The 23,106-nt window shown below is 38.3% G+C and overlaps 1 protein-coding gene and 1 pseudogene across 1 annotated transcript; both read left to right on the plus strand.

Annotated features, from left to right (window-relative positions):
- Positions 1–2,561: 2,561 nt before the first annotated feature.
- On the plus strand, positions 2,562–4,867 carry LOC113174574 (annotated as a pseudogene).
- A 3,629-nt stretch (positions 4,868–8,496) lies between these two features.
- LOC113174575 (high choriolytic enzyme 1-like) lies at positions 8,497–13,873 on the plus strand. Its single transcript, XM_026378638.1, has 7 exons — positions 8,497–8,515; positions 11,986–12,036; positions 12,265–12,396; positions 12,995–13,112; positions 13,210–13,388; positions 13,565–13,646; positions 13,741–13,873. The coding sequence occupies exons 1-7, from the start codon at positions 8,497–8,499 to the stop codon at positions 13,871–13,873; spliced, it is 714 nt and encodes a 237-aa protein (XP_026234423.1).
- Positions 13,874–23,106: the final 9,233 nt, after the last annotated feature.

Below are 23,106 nucleotides of genomic sequence, written 5' to 3' on the forward strand. Positions count from 1 at the left end.
TTAAGAGAGTGATGGTTACAATTAAGCTACAAGGCATGAGGGTGACATGGTCCTGAGGGACCTAGGAACAAGGTATCTTTTGTGTTGTGGCTTCAGAGTCCAGAATATATCTTGGGAACTGGCAACTGAGGATGAAAGGCTACAGCTGCAAGGAATCCAAAAACAACGGATGGGAGAGCGACAGTTGGACCAATGACGGATGATGGTGAAGGTCAAAGAGCCAGATAACGCTACAATGGATGAGAAAGTCGAGGGAGTCAGATCTGTGGACCAACCAGGATGAAGATTGCGCAGATGTTTTGCGCAAATGATTGTTTTGTTCAAAAGGACTGGGTCAGGGACAGATAGTCACCCAGACTTCGTGAACTGACACCTTGTTGTTTGTCAGGGATAGGAAGATCTAGACCCAGAGCTCTGTATGCTTTATTCATTTTGACTTCTAATATTCATTTACTATATTAATTGATTGTTAAATAAACATATAACTTAAGACCGAAAAGTCTCCTCCTATTCCTTCATAAACAAGCACGCAGGACTTGGCTGTCACATTGAAGAGAGTTTTTACTAGTAGATTGAGCCACAGTCCAACAACACCAGTCTTCCTTTTTCAACTTCCACCACTTCGTCCTCTTCATCTTCCTCACCACCAGAGTCATTTTACACTCCGCCATCCTGTGTTGCCTGGCTACACTCTCCCCCACCAGTACTCACTGTTCAGATTACGTATAGATGTAGTCCACCTAAGTGCTTCTACCTCCGCTCTTATATGTCGCCCTACGTTTCATCCATTTCCATCCTTGACTTGCCCATCTAAAGTCTTCCACTTTTTTACCTCTGATGAAGTCTTATGTTGAGTGAGAGAGTTTTGGATCATTGCTCTGCTGCATGATGAAACTCAGTATTTATTGTTTAAACAATCATTCTCAGAGGACACATGTATTTCAATACATTTGCTCCCTGAAAACTGGGTCACCTGATACATAAAGTTTTATGGTGTCACTGCAGTATAGATTAGATTAGATTAGATTAGATTAGATTAGATTAGATTAGATTAGATTAGATTAGATTAGATTAGATACCACTTTATTGATTTTATACAGTGTATAAATAAAACTGAAATTCTTATCTTTTGATCTTAAACCTAAATGTCTTCAAAAACAAACCAACTGTGTGTTTTATTTCAATATCGTGTTGTTTTGGTAAAATAACTAATTTCTACATTTTCTATTATTTTAACATTTATTACATTTAGTTTTTTCTGCTGTGCAGTATTCTTCGAGTTTTTCCTCTTCATATCCACTTTACAACATCTCTGAAAATCTAATTGATTAAATAGTTATAAAACCTTTTATTCATATATATTATGCACTCATTTACAGTAAATGGAATGAATACAGCACTTCCTCCACCACTGTATTATGTCTTTACTGGAAAAACCTTGTGAGGTTGAATTGTTCCCCTACAGCTGTTTAAGATAATAATAATGTTACTTAAGTTACACCCTTTATGTGCCAATGAAAAGAGAGGAACTGAGCTCGTGCAGCATCCAGCATCAGTGCTACAACAGGTGAACGTCTCTGATCTCAGACGGGGATTCTCTGCATATTCTATTTATAGTACTTGATAATTCACAGTGCAACATGATGCGCCCATCATTGTTGGTGAATATGCTGTTAACACTGGATCTCCATACTTTCAGACACAATCAGTGAAAACTGAAGTTGCTGTGACACTTTTCTGCCAGACGGACAAACCCAGCTGTGCAGGTTCTTTTCTGTATCAACCATATGAAACATTATTAGGGATTGAAAATGCACAATGTAATGAGTGATGTATTTTCCTGGCTAGTGAAGGCTAGCAAACAACCAAATTCTGTATTGATAAATATCACATACATATCAGTTTGTTACTGTGTGGGTGAACATCAAACAACATTGTACAACATTATTTTCTATTTGAATATTGGATAAATCCTGTCAACATTGGTCATACTGTAATTCATCTTTTCCAGGCTGTCCAGTGATTTTAATCAAATTGACTTTGTCCAGCAGGCTTTACAATGCTGCTCATAAACACTATAACTATAGGTACTATATATTCAACAATCAATCTCACAGGACCTCACATCACCTCATGTCACACCCAGGTGACAAGAAACACCTGTAAGTCTCACGTTTCTATAACTTTGCTCACTTTGGGTCATCCGATGAGTTTTATTTTCTCCTGTGTGTTGTTCTCAAATAGTTTTTCTTGTTCTTATCAGCTAAACGTTTGCAGGAAACATCACCTATTTACAGTAAACAGAATAATTAAAGTACATCTTTGAGCATTCCTGGAAACGTTTTGTCCATTGCATTAATCCACATGAGCAGTTTAACATAATAATGTTCCTACGTTCCTTAGGTTACACCCTGTACACATCTATAAAAAGTGAGGAGCAGAGCACGGGAGTCCTGGTACAACAGGTGAACTCCTCTGATGCGAATCTTATTTTTGTTCATCTTCTTCATCTGACGAAACACTTTTTTCAGATTTAACGTTTATTGGAGAGGACCGCCAGGATGACTCCAGTTGTCTTTTTCCTCCTTCTGTTCCCAGTGATGCTCATTCCTTCAGTAAGTTTAAGTCTTTCAACATTGTATGGACCCCGTCTGGAGACATGGCACAAGAAAGCTCATCACACAGTATTTGTCACTATTTGTCACACAGTAAAATGTATAGAACTTTAGATAAAATAAAAAGAAAGTGAATTTAGAAATATTCTGGACAGCTACAGAATCACCTGAACAGCTAAAACAGCAGAAAAACATGATTTAAGATTAAAAATGTGCACTTTTGTGCCTTTGTGTTTGCAGGATTGCCAAGAATTGAAACGTGGACAACTCTCAATTGAAAGTAAAACATTTCCTTTTAATGTTTTCTGCTCCCGTCATTTTATGTCTAACACGTGGATAGTTTACAAGCTAACCTTCTAAATGTTTCAGTGTCTGTTTTCTTTTCCTCTAGATAAGACTTTGGACGCCTCTGAAATCATTGCAAAGGCCAATAAAAACATAAGTAAGTGAACACTGTGGTGTAATCAAATTAGTCTGTCTAAAATATTCATACATGATCTCAATAACACAATGACACTTGCTGAGAGTTGAATCTGTCATTGATTAAATAACTGATCTATAGACAAAGAAATGATTAACTGATAACAACATTAATAAATTCTCTGTCAATCACATAATACTTCACATCCTACTGTTAACATTCAAAAACTTTGTTTTTGTTATTCTGCAGCACATTTGCTGAAGCATGGCGACATTAAGCCAGTTTCAAACAGGAACGCAGTCCCCTGCACAGCAACAGGCTGCAAGTGGCCTAAAACTGGATCCTACGTCATTGTCCCTGTCGCCATCTCCTCTGACTTTGGTAAATACCTCAACTATGGACCTTTTAAAAAACAGCCAAGAAGGAACTGCTTAGAAATACAAAATTTCCATTATAACTAAAAAGATTATAGACTACAACACACTTGACAAAATAAGTGAAGAATGAAAAGTTTGTTTTCAGCTTTTTACTGTTATTTACTGTGTGATTTTAAAATCTTATAACCAGTTGAACTTTATGGGCTGCAGCTCAGCATGCTCTTTTATAGTGTCTGTTAATGAAGAAAAACTATTTTAATAACTTTATTCTTTTTTTAATACAGTTTTACAGTTCTGTTACAGTGAATAAGTAGTTTTCAAAAGACCAAAAGATCTGTTGTCCGATAAAACACTTTTAAAAGATGAATCGGACAACTGAAATTACTTTGTTTCCTGCTTAAAATCTTTAAAACTAAAAAGTGAAAATCAACAAAGATCAGGAAATTATTTTCTAACAGTCCAGTTAACATACTGAGCTCCACTTTTGCTAGCTGAGAGCTGAAACTTTGAACTGAACCCAATCATTGTGAAAATGCTAAATCTTTGGACTGATGGATCCTGCTCTTTTTCTGTGCAGATCCACAACAGCTTGACACCATCGTTAGGGCCTTGGTGGGTTTCCACCAGTCCACCTGCATTCGCTTTGTCTGGCTCACTAATCAGGCCAATTTTCTCTACTTCTTCTCTGGAACTGGGTAAGAACACACACACCAAACGTTGTGTGATTTCTGGGCTGCAGGAGACACCAAACATTCATACTTCAAAATACAATGATTTCACTGATGATTTCAGGTGTTGGTCCTTCCTGGGCCGTCAGAGTGGAGGACAGGCAATCTCCCTACAGAAAGACGGTTGTGTGTACTTCAGCTCAGTGCAGCATGAGTCTCCACGCTCTTGGCTTCCACCACGAGCACGTCCGCTCTGACAGAGATTCCTATGTCAATGTCAACATGCAGAACGTGCAGCCAGGTCAGCTCACAACAAAATACTTTCTCTGTTGTGGTTTCTCTGTTACACAAAACTCTGAGAACAATGACTCTGTCTTCTAAAGCATAGAAGTAATCAACTCTTGATATTACTGATATGACTGATATCATTAAATGAACACATCATTTTCAATATTTTCTTCTAATCCCTCCGTGCAGGAATGGAATCCAACTTTGAGAAGGTCCAAACTAACAACCTAGGTACTGCATACGACTTCAACTCTGTCATGCAGTATAGCAAGTGAGTGTGTGTTTTCAACCAAAGTGTACTGGTGGTCAGTGTGTGCTCGTGTTGATGGGTGAACAGATAAACATGTGTTTACGTTCTCTTCCAGTTCCGCCTTCTCTAAAAATAATCAACCAACCATCACCGCCAAGAGCAATCCTAACCTTGTACTTGGGGGTGCAGCCCAGATGAGTCCTAATGACGTTGCCCGTGTCAACAGGCTTTACCAATGCTGTAAGTGAACATAAACACTCACTGCAGAGTGAGCTTCAGTGTAACAGCAGCAGCGAATAACAAGGAAAAACAGGTTTGGAATATTTTACATCTGAGGTTGTTAATAATCTTGTGTTTCATTCCAAACAGGATTTTACCAACAGAAAAGAAAAGGTCACCTCTACATACCTCACCTCTCAGCTCGTCATGATTCCACCAGAGAACCAGATTTGTTATGATATTATGACAAAGTGTCAGCAACTTGTCTTCAGTGTATAGATATGCTGCATAACTCTTCATGTGTGATATAGAAATCTGAAGTTCTGCCCAACTTCCAGGTTAGCTTCTGTTTGTATCTGACCTTAATGTACATTTTACAAAAACATATTGGTCTGTCTTCTAGTCTAAAAACCACACTTACTTTGAAATCAGGGAAAGTATGTTACAATATAAAAGAGAGTTTCTTTTTAAAATTATTAGATGAAGATTCACAGACAACAGCTTCCCGTGTCCAAGTCTCACACTGTAACATCCACACTGACCTCCTCTATATCTGGAGATGCTCTGCCAAAGAAAAAAGTCACAATTCATTGAAAGTTAAACATACATTGTTAGCTACATCTGAACAAATGGCAGTGCTAGCTCATCTCTATTTTATTATGATTTAGCATCAGCATCTGGGACAACAAATGAAGAAAAACTCTAGTGAGAAATACATATTTGGACCAAAGCTATAGAACAGAGGGGTAGGGTCTTCAAAATGCAGCAGACAATCGGTTCTCTGTTTCCAACAGGCCAGACTGCAGGGTGAAGGATGTCGAAGGGTGACAGCATTCAGTTTCTTTTCTGTTGAGGTCAGACATTACTTAAGATTAATCAGCATTTTTAGTTAACATTTGTAGTTTGAATTAAAATGTACTGAAATACCAAAAATAAAATACATCTGAAGCACAGACAGAGTTTCAGAAAATTATGTTACTTTTTCAAAATGGCACAAACCAATCTAACCACTAAACTGGCTGCCAGTGATAATGGGGATCATTATCAGCACAACCTGTCTTCATTCACTTTGTATTCAAAGAGTATGTAGTATCTAAATGTATATATATATATTCTGAAAAAATCTAAATCTGACTCTATACCTGTAAACTATAAAGTGCCTTAAGATGACTTCTGTTACGATTTAGTGCTATACAAATAAAATTGAATTGAATTAGAAAAACCAAGATGAAGGTGGGAATTTCTAATTTTAATTAAAAGTTAAACCACAACACAATTTGCTGTTTATTCATTATTCAAATGGTTAATACTGTACTTTCCTCCACACTGTGATGTTGTACCAGTGCCGGAAAAGCTCTGTGCATTGCATCGTTCCAGTTTAAGATCATCTGTATATGTAACTAAACTAGTTAGTTAAGTTTCAGAAGATGATCATATATTTAAAAACTACAGTGACACAGAACTACTCATCTGTCTGTCTCCAAACATCAGAAACATAATCATCAAAACCAGCATAACCCACAGTTATTTTAATAGGAGTGCACAATATAGCGTGACACAGGAATATATTTTCATTGTCCCACTCCCAAAAAGTACTCCTAGATCCTGAAACATTCCCATCCCATCTCCCCTTGTTCACTAGTAGCATGAGGCAGTTCCTACGGTCTAATCAGATCAGTCCAGTTACTCCAAGTTATCACATCCCTATGTACACCATTGGGAGGGGTTTTGTCTCCCAACACAGTATCAGGAGAAGGAGATGCCAGGAGCCCGTCCCTTAAACCAGGACAGCTGTGCAGCCATAGATGGTTTTAATAGTTGGAAATACCAGATGTTAAAAAGAGAAAATGTTTTGCTGTATAAAGAGTAAAGTTGCATGTGGTTCTTTGTTACTGAGACCAACAGTTATCATAGATCCAGGCAACTTCAGATCAGTGCCATCAGTTGCAGTGCAGGTTTCCAATAAACATGTGTGTTGGTCCAATAAGAGACTTGTGCAAAGGATGGCCCCACGTATCCTCACTTGTCTCTCCCCAAACATTGCTTCTTAATCCTCAGAGCTGTTTGTAAGAGACTTTGGGATATACTTTATCTTGGAGGAACATAACATTAACATTTAGTTAGCATTGCGATAATTCCACAATATCAATTAAGGGAACTGGGATCCACCACTAATCACATGTTACAGTGTCCCTCAACAAGACACTGAACCATTTGTGCCTTCAATGTACTTCCCTATTTTCCCCTTTGAATTCATTAAAATCTAAATTATCAAGAAGCCAATAAATAACTAAAAGCAAAACATAAATGACCTGATACACTCTTTAATACTGCAAGCAATACTGGACTTGTTTGTCCGTCTTCTCCTGGGCCTTTCAACCTCAGACATAATCACAAGAATCTTGAACTGGATTCTGTAGTTAATGGGATCTAGAGAGGTCCTGCTATGGCAGGTGGAAAGGAAAGTAACTAAGATGGGATCAAATAAACGCAGTTGGTCAGTGGCAGCCTAATGTCTGGCAGGGTCAAGGTGGAACAAATGAAAACGCAGCACTCTCCTCTGCCTCTGCAGCTGTGTAACTGTGTTCAGGATGTTCCTATACAAGAAAGGCTATAAAAGAATAATCACGACAGTTTGTTCATTCACTTCTGTAAGTTTTCTTATTTCTTAGTTTTGTGGCTTTTTGTGTTTTATTTCTTTATTTATTTTGTGATGCACTGAGCTCTTGACTGCTGTTTGAGACGCACACTCAAATAAAGACAAAGAAATAAAAATCTAAATCATGACTCACTATGGAAAATAAAGGGTTAAAACACTAAACCAACAGTAAGGACAAACTGGGTGAATGAATCCAACAGTTTTGCTGTAACTTTGATTTTAAATGTTTAATAATCCTTTTTGTCCTTCTTCCATAACTGTGAATAGTGATTGACTTTATATTTAATTCTAGAATGAAGTCAGGCACTTGTTCAGTAATAAAATAAGTGTGATTTTATATTTCCACCTAAAGGTGGCAGCGTTCCTCACCCCCACTGTAAAAAACAGATAATGGGATGATCACATCATTTCTGACAGTTTCAACCTAAAAACTGAGAAATTAGACCTTGTAAAAGTCAAATTAATGTCAGAGCTTCTACATAAGATTGTACAGGTGTACCTAATAAGGTGGCCGATCAATTAGTAATGCATTGTTGGCTCAGGATCAGGGTGGCTTGCTATAACTGAGGGACGCATGAATTCTGCTCTCTAGCATAGAATCATAAAGGAGAACGTCAGGTTAGGTCGGGGTTGTGCAAGAAGGCAAGGATCCCAGTCCCATAACAGCAAGTCACCGTCAGACGTGCTAAAAAAGAATCAAATTAAAACTGGACCCAAACTAGCTCTTACACAGCAGCTCATTTAGTAGAGCAGTCGTCTAAAAACCAGGGTCAGTTAATCAAAACCCGGTTCCTCCTGGCCATGTGACATGTGTTGTCTGGCAGCTGTTCCCCAAAGTGATCATTAAAGTTCTTTCATTCATTTGAAGGCTCCCATTTACAGAGCTGGTCACCTGCCCCGCTCAAAGTCACATTGAGCCAGAACCCTGGAACACATCGCAGCATAACAGTACTGCCAAGAGTTCAAGGTTTCTGTTCACTGCATGAAAAGCACGGTAATATGCAGGTGCTGGCAGAGGGTACTGCCGTGGAGTGTCACTCACGTGGGGTCTTTTGTTTGAGCAAAACACTCCTGTGTTGTGTCACTTCTCTTTACCCTTATCTAGGACACCCCTCCTACAGTACTGTAGAGAAGGTTTTCATATGTTAATCATCTAAGTGCCACACAGGGTCAGGGTGTGGACAGGTGAGAACCCACTGGTGAGGTTTTTCCCACAGTATGTCTCCATTGTGTTATAAAAGACTAGTGCAGTTATTTACCTCCAAAATAATTCTATAGAATAATAAAGTAGTTCAATGTTTGGAAAGATCACAGTAAATAAAAACTACAAATAAAGAAGTGTATCCGAATTCAATTCAATGTGCTTTCCCACAGCATCAGCATTCATTTCTAATGTTCTAAATCTCAACAATTGTGCACAGAGATGTTGCAACATAAACGTTTTCTTTTGTTGCACTTAGCTGGACAGTATTGTTATCACACATTGTCCTACAGTATGTTCAACTGGGGAAATGGGGGTGAGCAGGAGGTATCTGTTCCCTGTGATCCTTAACAGCATCCTTGACATAACCTTGATCACAAAGAGTTTCTCCACAATGTTTGGTCTTTTTTCTGATGGAGAATCAAGAACATTTTTCTCCACCTCTTCCATCCTGCTTGCACATGTCTTTTCACCTTCATTCCTCTGCTTTTCAGAGAACACCTCCACCTCTCTTGATTTACCTGCACCTGCTCTCTAATCTCACCACAGATCACAGGAACATCATGGTCCACGGAGATTCCTGTCTGACCTCATCTGTCTGCATCACCAGAGCAAACAAGAAGGGGCTCAGAGCCGATCCTTCAACTTCTCTGTCACACCTACAGCTCACCTCACCACTGTCTTACAGCTCTCATACATGTCCTGCACTACTCTCACATACTGCTCTGCCACTCCAGACTTCCTCATACAAACCACAACTCCCTTCACCCATCTCTGTACTTCTTCCATGCATGAAACAAGTTCCACTTCCCTGCTGACACATCAAGTACCCTGCTACCTGTCTCCCTGATCATTAGCTGTACTTGTCCATTCATCTGAAAACACCTCCCGACCACCCAGAGCCTATCTCACCTCCTCCCTGGAAACTATACACCAATCTTCCTTTTTCAACTTCCACCACTTCGTCCTCTTCATCTTCCTCACCACCAGAGTCATTTTACACTCCGCCATCCTGTGTTGCCTGGCTACACTCTCCCCCACCAGTACTCACTGTTCAGATTACGTATAGATGTAGTCCACCTAAGTGCTTCTACCTCTGCTCTTATATGTCGCCCTACGTTTCATCCATTTCCATCCTTGACTTGCCCATCTAAAGTCTTCCACTTTTTACCTCTGATGAAGTCTTATGTTGAGTGAGAGAGTTTTGGATCATTGCTCTGCTGCATGATGAAACTCAGTATTTATTGTTTAAACAATCATTCTCAGAGGACACATGTATTTCAATACATTTGCTCCCTGAAAACTGGGTCACCTGATACATAAAGTTTTATGGTGTCACTACAGTATAGATTAGATTAGATTAGATTAGATTAGATTAGATTAGATTAGATTAGATTAGATTAGATTAGATTAGATTAGATTAGATACCACTTTATTGATTTTATACAGTGTATAAATAAAACTGAAATAAAACTGTTTTGGTTAAATAACTAATTTCTACATTTTCTATTATTTTAACATTTATTACATTTAGTTTTTTCTGCTGTGCAGTATTCTTCGAGTTTTTCCTCTTCATATCCACTTTACAACATCTCTGAAAATCTAATTGATTAAATAGTTATAAAACCTTTTATTCATATATATTATGCACTCATTTACAGTAAATGGAATGAATACAGCACTTCCTCCACCACTGTATTATGTCTTTACTGGAAAAACCTTGTGAGGTTGAATTGTTCCCCTACAGCTGTTTAAGATAATAATAATGTTACTTAAGTTACACCCTTTATGTGCCAATGAAAAGAGAGGAACTGAGCTCGTGCAGCATCCAGCATCAGTGCTACAACAGGTGAACGTCTCTGATCTCAGACGGGGGATTCTCTGCATATTCTATTTATAGTACTTGATAATTCACAGTGCAACATGATGCGCCCATCATTGTTGGTGAATATGCTGTTAACACTGGATCTCCATACTTTCAGACACAATCAGTGAAAACTGAAGTTGCTGTGACACTTCTGCCAGACGGACAAACCCAGCTGTGCAGGTTCTTTTCTGTATCAACCATATGAAACATTATTAGGGATTGAAAATGCACAATGTAATGAGTGATGTATTTTCCTGGCTAGTGAAGGCTAGCAAACAACCAAATTCTGTATTGATAAATATCACATACATATCAGTTTGTTACTGTGTGGGTGAACATCAAACAACATTGTACAACATTATTTTCTATTTGAATATTGGATAAATCCTGTCAACATTGGTCATACTGTAATTCATCTTTTCCAGGCTGTCCAGTGATTTTAATCAAATTGACTTTGTCCAGCAGGCTTTACAATGCTGCTCATAAACACTATAACTATAGGTACTATATATTCAACAATCAATCTCACAGGACCTCACATCACCTCATGTCACACCCAGGTGACAAGAAACACCTGTAAGTCTCACGTTTCTATAATCTTTGCTCACTTTGGGTCATCCGATGAGTTTTATTTTCTCCTGTGTGTTGTTCTCAAATAGTTTTTCTTGTTCTTATCAGCTAAACGTTTGCAGGAAACATCACCTATTTACAGTAAACAGAATAATTAAAGTACATCTTTGAGCATTCCTGGAAACGTTTTGTCCATTGCATTAATCCACATGAGCAGTTTAACATAATAATGTTCCTACGTTCCTTAGGTTACACCCTGTACACATCTATAAAAAGTGAGGAGCAGAGCACGGGAGTCCTGGTACAACAGGTGAACTCCTCTGATGCGAATCTTATTTTTGTTCATCTTCTTCATCTGACGAAACACTTTTTCAGATTTAACGTTTATTGGAGAGGACCGCCAGGATGACTCCAGTTGTCTTTTTCCTCCTTCTGCTCCCAGTGATGCTCATTCCTTCAGTAAGTTTAAGTCTTTCAACATTGTATGGACCCCGTCTGGAGACATGGCACAAGAAAGCTCATCACACAGTATTTGTCACTATTTGTCACACAGTAAAATGTATAGAACTTTAGATAAAATAAAAAGAAAGTGAATTTAGAAATATTCTGGACAGCTACAGAATCACCTGAACAGCTAAAACAGCAGAAAAACATGATTTAAGATTTAAAATGTGCACTTTTGTGCCTTTGTGTTTGCAGGATTGCCAAGAATTGAAACGTGGACAACTCTCAATTGAAAGTAAAACATTTCCTTTTAATGTTTTCTGCTCCCGTCATTTTATGTCTAACACGTGGATAGTTTACAAGCTAACCTTCTAAATGTTTCAGTGTCTGTTTTCTTTTCCTCTAGATAAGACTTTGGACGCCTCTGAAATCATTGCAAAGGCCAATAAAAACATAAGTAAGTGAACACTGTGGTGTAATCAAATTAGTCTATCTAAAATATTCATACATGATCTCAATAACACAATGACACTTGCTGAGAGTTGAATCTGTCATTGATTAAATAACTGATCTATAGACAAAGAAATGATTAACTGATAACAACATAAATAAATTCTCTGTCAATCACATAATACTTCACATCCTACTGTTAACATTCAAAAACTTTGTTTTTGTTATTCTGCAGCACATTTGCTGAAGCATGGCGACATTAAGCCAGTTTCAAACAGGAACGCAGTCCCCTGCACAGCAACAGGCTGCAAGTGGCCTAAAACTGGTTCCTACGTCATTGTCCCTGTCGCCATCTCCTCTGACTTTGGTAAATACCTCAACTATGGACCTTTTAAAAAACAGCCAAGAAGGAACTGCTTAGAAATACAAAATTTCCATTATAACTAAAAAGATTATAGACTACAACACACTTGACAAAATAAGTGAAGAATGAAAAGTTTGTTTTCAGCTTTTTACTGTTATTTACTGTGTGATTTTAAAATCTTATAACCAGTTGAACTTTATGGGCTGCAGCTCAGCATGCTCTTTTATAGTGTCTGTTAATGAAGAAAAACTATTTTAATAACTTTATTCTTTTTTTATACAGTTTTACAGTTCTGTTACAGTGAATAAGTAGTTTTCAGAGTCAGATGTCCTATTCAAACCATTTTTAACCAAAAGATCTGTTGTCCGATAAAACACTTTTAAAAGATGAATCGGACAACTGAAATTACTTTGTTTCCTGCTTAAAATCTTTAAAACTAAAAAGTGAAAATCAACAAAGATCAGGAAATTATTTTCTAACAGTCCAGTTAACATACTGAGCTCCACTTTTGCTAGCTGAGAGCTGAAACTTTGAACTGAACCCAATCATTGTGAAAATGCTAAATCTTTGGACTGATGGATCCTGTTCTTTTTCTGTGCAGATCCACAACAGCTTGACACCATCGTTAGGGCCTTGGTGGGTTTCCACCAGTCCACCTGCATTCGCTTTGTCTGGCTCACTAATCAGGCCAATTTTCTCTACTTCTTCTCTGGAACTGGGTAAGAACACACACACCAAACGTTGTGTGATTTCTGGGCTGCAGGAAACACCAAACATTTATACTTCAAAATACAATGATTTCACTGATGATTTCAGGTGTTGGTCCTTCCTGGGCCGTCAGAGTGGAGGACAGGCAATCTCCCTACAGAAAGACGGTTGTGTGTACTTCAGCTCAGTGCAGCATGAGGTTCTCCACGCTCTTGGCTTCCACCACGAGCACGTCCGCTCTGACAGAGATTCCTATGTCAATGTCAACATGCAGAACGTGCAGCCAGGTCAGCTCACCACAAAATACTTTCTCTGTTGTGGTTTCTCTGTTACACAAAACTCTGAGAACAATGACTCTGTCTTCTAAAGCATAGAAGTAATCAACTCTTGATATTACTGATATGACTGATATCATTAAATGAACACATCATTTTCAATATTTTCTTCTAATCCCTCCGTGCAGGAATGGAATCCAACTTTGAGAAGGTCCAAACTAACAACCTAGGTACTGCATACGACTTCAACTCTGTCATGCAGTATAGCAAGTGAGTGTGTGTTTTCAACCAAAGTGTACTGGTGGTCAGTGTGTGCTCGTGTTGATGGGTGAACAGATAAACATGTGTTTACGTTCTCTTCCAGTTCCGCCTTCTCTAAAAATAATCAACCAACCATCACCGCCAAGAGCAATCCTAACCTTGTACTTGGGGGTGCAGCCCAGATGAGTCCTAATGACGTTGCCCGTTTCAACAGGCTTTACCAATGCTGTAAGTGAACATAAACACTCACTGCAGAGTGAGCTTCAGTGTAACAGCAGCAGCGAATAACAAGGAAAAACAGGTTTGGACTATTTTACATCTGAGGTTGTTAATAATCTTGTGTTTCATTCCAACAGAAAAGAAAAGGTCACCTCTACATACCTCACCTCATCATGATTCCACCAGAGAACCAGATTTGTTATGATATTATGACAAAGTGTCAGCAACTTGTCTTCAGTGTATAGATATGCTGCATAACTCTTCATGTGTGATATAGAAATCTGAAGTTCTGCCCAACTTCCAGGTTAGCTTCTGTTTGTATCTGACCTTAATGTACATTTTACAAAAACATATTGGTCTGTCTTCTAGTCTAAAAACCACACTTACTTTGAAATCAGGGAAAGTATGTTACAATATAAAAGAGAGTTTCTTTTTAAAATTATTAGATGAAGATTCACAGACAACAGCTTCCCGTGTCCAAGTCTCACACTGTAACATCCACACTGACCTCCTCTATATCTGGAGATGCTCTGCCAAAGAAAAAAGTCACAATTCATTGAAAGTTAAACATACATTGTTAGCTACATCTGAACAAATGGCAGTGCTAGCTCATCTCTATTTTATTATGATTTAGCATCAGCATCTGGGACAACAAATGAAGAAAAACTCTAGTGAGAAATACATATTTAGACCAAAGCTATGAGGTCAGACATTACTTAAGATTAATCAGCATTTTTAGTCAACATTTGTAGTTCGATTTAAAATGTAGTGAAATACCAAAAATAAAATATATGTGTAACACAGACTTCTTACTTTACTCACTTATTTTTTACTTTTTGTTCAGGAAAGTAGTCAAAAAAGTAACAAGACAGAAAATTATGATACATTTAAAAATGACAATAAAACAATTATAACCACTAAACTGGCTGCCAGTGATAATGGGGATCATTATCAGCACAACCTAATGTCTTCATGCACTTTGTTGTCATGTGCTGCAGGAAGGACTCCATGGCCAGAGATATGACAGGACAGGACCAGGTTTTGAATCTTTATTTGTATTTGACAGAACACGGTAAATTAATGAATTGGATGTAACAGTCACTAGATGCACGGAGATGACGTCGGGTGAGTATGGTGGACTGGGTGAAAACCGAAAGTCACGTCACGACCAAGATGGCCAACAAACAGGGAGCACATGGACAGAATGGTTAATGGTGGCGACTAACAACTGGTGGAGAGTGTCCAGGAGTGTAACCAGAGTAATGCAGAATCACAATAAGAAAGCAGTCACAGAATGAGATGAAATCCAATGTCCAAATGAGGGAAAACAGTCTGGTTTTGAATACAGGCAGTCAACACAATCAATCCGAAAGTCTAAACTCAGGTCAAGGGCAATCCAGGTCATACACGGTTTATGGCAGTTCAGAGGTCCGGTAGGCAAAATTCTCAACAGAAAGACAATCCAGGTCGAAACACAGGGAGATCCAAACGGAAACAGAGCGGGGAAGGGAACAACGAGGGAGAAAATAGAACAGGGAAAACACTCACTGAACCAAAGGGGGAGACGGGAGGCAGAGTCAGGTCAGGCTGGTCCGGGGGGGGGGGTAATCCAGAGTAGACAGGGTAGAAGGGGTACAGGTCCGGGAAAGGGAATCAAACAGGCACAGGTACAGGTCTGGTACTGTGAGCAGGGGAAATGACAGGGAATGAACAGAACTCACAGCACCAGGGGGTCAGGCAAGAGATGGGGTCCAGAACAGGCATAGTCCGAGAAATCCAAACAAATCAGTCCACAAGAAACGCTGGATAGAGTCCGGGTATGGAGAACAAACTATCTGGCAAGGGAAACAGGTGAGCAGGCCGGTATTTATAGTGTGGGGGAAAACCAGGTGTGACCAATCAGGTGAGTGCATGTGACCAGAACGGGAAAGGGAAACAGGAAACCACCAAAATAAAAGCATGGGAGGAAGCACCAGCAGCAACGAGGCTGGAACCATGACACTTTGTATTCAAAGAGTATGTAGTATCATGGATCGTTTCTTAGGCTGCTTCTTCCCTGTAGATTATGCTGACTTCTTTCAATAATGAATTTGTCTTAACCATCAACGTGTCTCTTAGACCCCATCCTAGACTTAACATAGATGTTTAACCTTTGATTAGAATGACCACATTAGATCACATGAATCTTTACCTACAGGTGACGAACCACAGGCTTCAAAGGTTGATGTAGTCAAACCTATACTAAAAAATATTCCTGAAGCTGGACTCTCTCTTTATTTCTTAAAGGCAGCAAACTAACTACCAGGATAAGATTAATCATACTGATGTCTCTGGTAATTTAGCCATTAATCCAATTAGAAAATGTGTTTAGTTATTTCATGGTGTTCTGTAAATATATTGCATGTAACTTGGAGTCTTCATCGTTCCCCAGTGTTTTCATGAACATGCTGTCAAACAACGTCTGAATGCAGTGGAAGCCCATCAGGAGTCTTGGACTGGAATTCAACTCAGTTAGAGGAAATGAGAGTTCAGCTTGAGGAAACAAGGCAGCTCTGCTTTAGAGACACTCCGGGGGTTCATGAGCAAGAGTTTTAATTAACGTCAATGCAAATTCATACTTAATATATCAGTTAAAGGCACACATGTAAAGATACAAATGTAATTTTTATTTTTTAAATTCTGATCTACATCCTGTTTATTTTCCTACAAAACTCTCTCATCTTGCAATTCAACGTTCAGTTTTGTGACATTAATGAGCTTTCTTTTTGTTGTTTTTTTTTTTTTTGAATGATTGGGTTCAGACTGAGAGCTGGTTTAATACAGAAAGAAATTAATCCACACCAACATGATCATTAAAATTTAAACCAAAACCAAATCAATTTGCAGATTACTTTCTTAGAAATTTAGTTTTCAGAAGACAGAAGACCTCTGTTCATCATTCAAATGGTGCATTGCATAATGCTTCTGACATCAGCAGTTATTTTCCTTGGCTGACCCATGCTGTACCTGTCTTAACAGCTTGGCCAACATCTCTAAAGCACTTGGATAAACCTGTGTGAAGGTGTTATACAAATCAATGTTGACCGATGGATTGAACGTTTTGTAGCAGGCACCAATGATTGATTAAATAGTTTTTAGGACACATCACCTATTTACAGTCAACATAGGTAATACTGTACTTTCCTTCACTCTGTGATGTTGTACCAGTGCTGGAAAAGCTCTGTGAACGTTCCAGTTTAAGATAATCTGTATTAGCACTTGCTAACACTAAATAAGTTCTCTTCAAAGATATGAGCAGATTTACACTGAAGACGTGACCGGTGTGAAGGAGTCCGAAAACTGCACAGTGAATGTTGCCTGTAATATTATCAAGCTTTACCAGTTTAGAGAGGGGTTATCAATGGCTTTGGGTGGCATAACCTGAGATGACTGCATAGAACTCTATGTCATAGCCAATAGTACCCGGCAAATTATGGGACATTATGTATATATGGTGCCTGTTGGGTGAAGCCCCTTAGAGGGTTCCTCTCTTTATTTGTTTTTTTTGTTAGTTTAATTTATTTTTTTCATCCAACTCATGTTGTGAGCTTTTTCTGGGATGGGCAGAAGTGAACTTACTAGGGTCTTTCTGATCTACTGCATTTGTGAGAGGACCTATGGTGACCTTGTCAAGAGGGTACACGTTACCATGGATATGTTTGTATATGTGAACAGCCAGCCTGCTATTAGCTACTAGCCATTAGTATTGCAGAACACAAATCTCACCCCAAGAATAAGACCTGATATCCACCATGAGCTGAGGGGGTAGAAGTGTAAGCAGGAGAGAAGTGTTGAGAAATGTCGAAGGGACGAGGCTTCCCCGCTGATCGTAACCTTTTACTGCCAAAACACTAGACCCCTAAAGCTGTGTGATGGTATTTGGTACCAAGATGGTAGCAGCAGAAGTCCTGTAAATTGCAAGGTGGGGCCTCCATGGATCTGACTTGTCTGTCCAGTACATCCCACAGATACTCGATTGAATTAAGACCTGGGGAACTTAAAGTTCATTGTTGTGTTAAGGAAAACCATTCCAGAACCATTTTTACTTTGTGGCAGGGCACATAATCTTGCTTAAAGCATACCACTCCCTGAAGGCTGTGTGGTATACTCTGAAACAATGATTAGGTAGGTGATACATGTGCGCAACAGCCACATGAATGGCTGGACCCAAATTTCCCAGCAGAACATTACTCTTATTATCCCACTGCCTCCACCAGCTTGTATTCTCCAGATAAGGGACACACACACACACACACACTCAATCATCCATGTGTTGTAAAGAAAATGTGATTAATCACACGTTCCTTCCAGTGCTCCATAGTCCAGTTGTAATGAACTCGTGCCCATTAATTTTACATTTTGTCAAGGGTAAGCATTAGGACACGGACTGTTCTGCAGCAATGCTGCCCCATTCACAACAAACTGTGATGCACTGTGCACTTCAACACCTTTGTATCATAACTTCCTCAGCAGTTGGTGCTACAGTAGCTGATCTGTTGGATTGGACCACATGGGCCAGCTTTCGCTCTCAACATGCATCAATGATCTTTGGTCGCCCATGACTCTGTGGCTGCTTGCAGACTCAGCTGCTGAGTCATTTGAGATGTTCCAAAAACAAAAAGCTGTAAAAATAGTTTGCACCGTGGTGGTGAATCTCTGAACAATCTGTAGAAACTGTAAATGTGTCCTCGCACTACGCTTAAGCACTTGTATGCCAGTTTTGGTTTACATAAGTGATATTAGTTAACCATTATGCCTTGGAAACCACACCAACAAAACAACAACCATTAGCACAAAAATTGCAAATTTAGTGATACCATTGTTTTTGGGGTGCTTAAAATAGGGTATGTACTGAGTCTGAAGATGATTGGAACCCAATGAATGCAAGAAATTAAGAATTTTAGTTTAGTACTTATAGATCAGGAATTATAAGCCAAAATGCAAACATGTCAACAATTGGCCAAATTGTGGGCACTTTTGATATCAACTTTTAGTGTGTGAAGAATTTTGAAGAATTGTGAAGCTGGATATTACATTATTGAAATAGATAAAGAAATTGGTGAATAAAGAAATACTTTGGTCAATGTGTTGCACCATAGCTGGAAAAATCCGTCAGTTGTGTTGTTCCGCCTGACTAGTTTAAGATATACTATTACATAATTTACTCCTTGCATGCACGTATAAATACAGAGGAGCAGAGCATACAGTCCTTGTATAACAGGTAACTCCTCATTATTAAATATTATTATTAAATAGGCTACATTTATTTTGATGTTTTCGTTTTTCTGATTTGTCATTTATTAGAGAGGAACATCATGATGACTCCAGTTTTCTTTTTCCTCCACCTGCTTTCAATGTTACTTATTCCTTCAATAAGTTTAAGTCTTTCAACATTAAGATAATGATGTTAAACTCTGACTGTTAAACATTCATCTGCAAAATGCCAACTCTAGATTAAAATCAAGTATGCATGTTTTTGAAAGAATTGATATTTTGTTTTTAGCAAATTTTATGAATTAATAAATTTAAAACCTAAAAGTACAAATACATTTACCATTAAATAGAGGGGGAAAAGTTTAGAAATCATGGCTTTTCTGAATAGCTATAAAAATATCTATAAACAACAACTGAAAACACAGAAACAATATGACTAAAAAACTGTAATTTTGCTGTTTTGTGTTGCAGAATTGTCAAGAATTGAAGAGTGGACATGGTATGGTTATGCCAAGTTTAGAGGGGAGAGGAGCCCCCAAGTCAGCCTGTGGCTTCGAGGGGCCTGAATCTGGATCCTACATTAACGCTCCTGATGCTGACTCTTCTGAGTTTAGTAAGTTACAGTAACTTAACTACAGACCCTGAGAAACCATTACACGAAAATGTATTATCAAATATAAAATGAATAAAATAAAACAAAACATTTCTATATTAATACATTATGACAATAACACAATGAAAACTGCTGAGAGTTGCATCTGATTGCCCAGCTGAGCACAAAACATACTGTGATGCAAAATTAAAGTTTCAAGAGTAGGTTTCTAAGTTATAGATGAATTAAATGACATATAGAAAAATAAATGTTTCATTGATAATGAAGCTTGTAAACTAATGAGTTTTTGCTGTTTTGCAGCAAAGATATATGCAGCTGCACGCCAACTTTGAAGGGGAGAGGAGCCTACAAGGCAGTCAAAGGCTTTAAGGGGCCTGAATCTGGATCTTATGTCTGAACTACAAAACTTTTTGACAATGTATCTTTAAGAGTGTGTTTGACCTTGATTTTACAATAATTGTAATTTAATAATTTTATTATGTCTTTTTTGATGTTTTTAATAGACAAAATGTATATGAGTATCAAAAATAAAATATGCATAAACCACAATGTCTTTTAAATTTGTTTTCCCTTGCATGTAGTTAATTATGTGAAAAAATAACATATTTTACAAACAACCTTTTAAAAAATATAAAACTGTAATCAATAGGTGGTGTCTTCCTTTTCTTTTCTATTCATTACTACAAAAATATTAGTTAGAGTTAGATGGCCATAAGGTCATATTTCCACCTAAAGGAGGCAGTACCCCTTGCATTACTTTACACGATGCACTCACTTCACCTTTACATCCTTCACAGCATGTCCACTGAAGATTTGTTCAGATTCAGTGGCTCTCTGCTCCACTATGCCCCCTATACTACATTAAGACCACTTCATCTATCAACTTTAGCTTTCAGCTTAGCTTGTTTTACATCAGATGCTGTGAGCTATTCATCCCACCACTGCCAAACTTGTTTAATTTGATGCAACACCAGTACGACCCTGCAGCTAAATCATGTTCTCTTCAATAAGTCCTTCACCTTTACTATACATTTAGGTAATCTGTTCCGGACTTGCAAAGGTCAACCCTAAGCCTAACCCAAATGCAAGTTTCCTGGAAGTCCTGTGTTTAGTTAGGTAGGCCCACCTCCTGACAAACTTTTGAGGGTATTGACAGTTGGTTGCAGTGCAGATAAAGTCATTATAGTGGGTGATTTTAATATCCATGTAGATGTTGATGATAACTGCCTCAACACTGCAATAAATTCACTATTAGACTCCATTGGTTTTACCCAAAATGTAAATAAACCTACTCACTGTTTTAATCACACCCTTGATCTTATTCTGACATACGGTGTGGAAGTTGATCAGTTAATAGTTTTTCCCCAAAACCCTCTTTTATCTGACCATTTCTTAATTACATTTGAATTTACAGTACCAGACTTTACTAAACCTACAGATAAGATTCTCTGCAGTAGATGTTTATGTGAAAATGCTGTCGACAAATTTAAGGAACTGATTCCATCTTTTATTTCAGAGCCATGTACCAACACAGAGGAAGGCAGTTATTTCAATGTTACTCCAGCACAAGTGGACTATCTTGTTAATAGTACTGGTGCTTCACTAGGGACAATACTTGATACTGTTGCTCCTCTGAAAAAGAAACTAGTGAGTCAGAGGAAGTTAGTTCCATGGTACAATTCACAAATCCGTAGCTTAAAGCAGAAATCATGTAAGTTGGAAAGGAGGTGGCGTTCCACTAATTTAGATGAATATTGCCTAGCCTGGAAAGATAGTTTAATAATATATAAAAAAGCCCTGCGTAAAGCTAGAACTTCATATTACTCCTCATTAATAGAGGCAAATAAGAACAACCCCAGATTTCTTTTCAGCACTGTAGCCAGGCTGACAAAGAGTCATAGCTCGGTTGACCTTAGTATTCCCTCAACTCTCAGCAGCAATGACTTCATGAATTTCTTTACAAATAAAATCATAACTATTAGAGAAAAAATTCATCAGATCCTCCCTGCATACAGCATGGATTGTACAACAACTGCAAGACCACGCTCGTACTTAGACTATTTCCTCCCCGTAGATCATTCTGAATTAATTTCAGTAATTAATTCCTCTAAACCATCAACATGTCTCTTGGACCCCATCCCGACTAGACTCCTCAAGGATGTCTTACCTTTGATCAGCACGTCCATATTAGATCAGATCAATCTATCTTTACAAATAGGCTACGTACCACAGGCTTTGAAGGCTGCTGTAGTCAAGCCCCTGCTCAAAAAGCCTACTCTGGACTCAGGGGTCTTAGCATTTTAAATCGTATCTATCGGATAGATTTCATTTTGTACATGTTAATGATGAGTCTTCCATGCACAGCAAAGTCAGCTATGGAGTTCCACAGGGATCTGTGCTTGGACCAATTCTTTTCATTTTATATATGTCCCCTTTAGACTACATTATTAGGAAACACTCTATAAATGTCCATTGTTATGCAGATGATACCCAGCTATATTTATCTATGAAACCAGGAGAAACTAATCAACTAGTCAAACTTCAAGAATGCTTAAAAGACATAAAGACCTGGATGTCCTCCAATTTCCTTCTCCTAAATCCAGACAAGACAGAGGTTATACTGTTTGGGCCTATGTCTAATCACGTTCTCACCATTGATGACTTAGTACTGGCCTCAAGTTATACTGTAAGAAATCTCTGAGTTATCTTTGATCAGGATATCTCCTTCACTTCATACATCAAAGATATCTCTAGAACTGCCTTTTTTTCACCTGAGAAACATTAAAGTTAAAATTAGGAGCATCCTGTCCCAAAGTGATGCTGAAAAACTAGTCCATGCATTTCTTACTTCCAGACTGGACTATTGTAATTCTTTATTAAAAGGATAACTCATTAAAGAGCCTCCAGTTAATCCAAAATGCTGCAGCCAGAGTTCTGACTGGAATTAGCAAGAGAGATCATATTTCTCCTACGTTAGCTTCTCACCATTGGCTCACTGTAAAATCCAGAATTGTATTTAAAATTCTTCTCCTCACTTATAAATCCCTTAATAATCAGGCTCCATCTTATCTTAAAGAACTCATAGCTCCATATCTTCCAAGCAGAACTCTCCGTTCTCAGACTGCACAGCATTTAGCGATCAAGCCCCTCTCCTGTGGAACCAGCTCCCAGTTCAGGTTCTGGAGGGAGACACCCTCTCCACATTTAAGACTAGACTTCAAACTTTCCTTTTTTATAAAGCTTATAGTTAGAGATGGATCAGGTGACTCTGAACAATCTCTTAGTTATGCTGATATAGGTTAGTCTGCTGGGGGACCTCTACTGATAAACTGAGCTCCTCTCCTCTCTCCTTTCTCCTCTATCCATTCAAATGCCACCATTGCA

Source organism: Anabas testudineus, chromosome 3 (assembly GCF_900324465.2).
Source record: "Anabas testudineus chromosome 3, fAnaTes1.2, whole genome shotgun sequence".
NCBI lineage: Eukaryota > Metazoa > Chordata > Actinopteri > Anabantiformes > Anabantidae > Anabas > Anabas testudineus.

Excerpts from the sequence above, each read along its gene's own strand:
- LOC113174575 (XM_026378638.1), top strand. Across the intron at positions 13,113-13,209 it reads TACTTCTTCTCTGGAACTGG|GTGTTGGTCCTTCCTGGGCC; the intron begins GTAAGAACACAC and ends TGATGATTTCAG. Across the intron at positions 13,647-13,740 it reads TCTGTCATGCAGTATAGCAA|TTCCGCCTTCTCTAAAAATA; the intron begins GTGAGTGTGTGT and ends GTTCTCTTCCAG.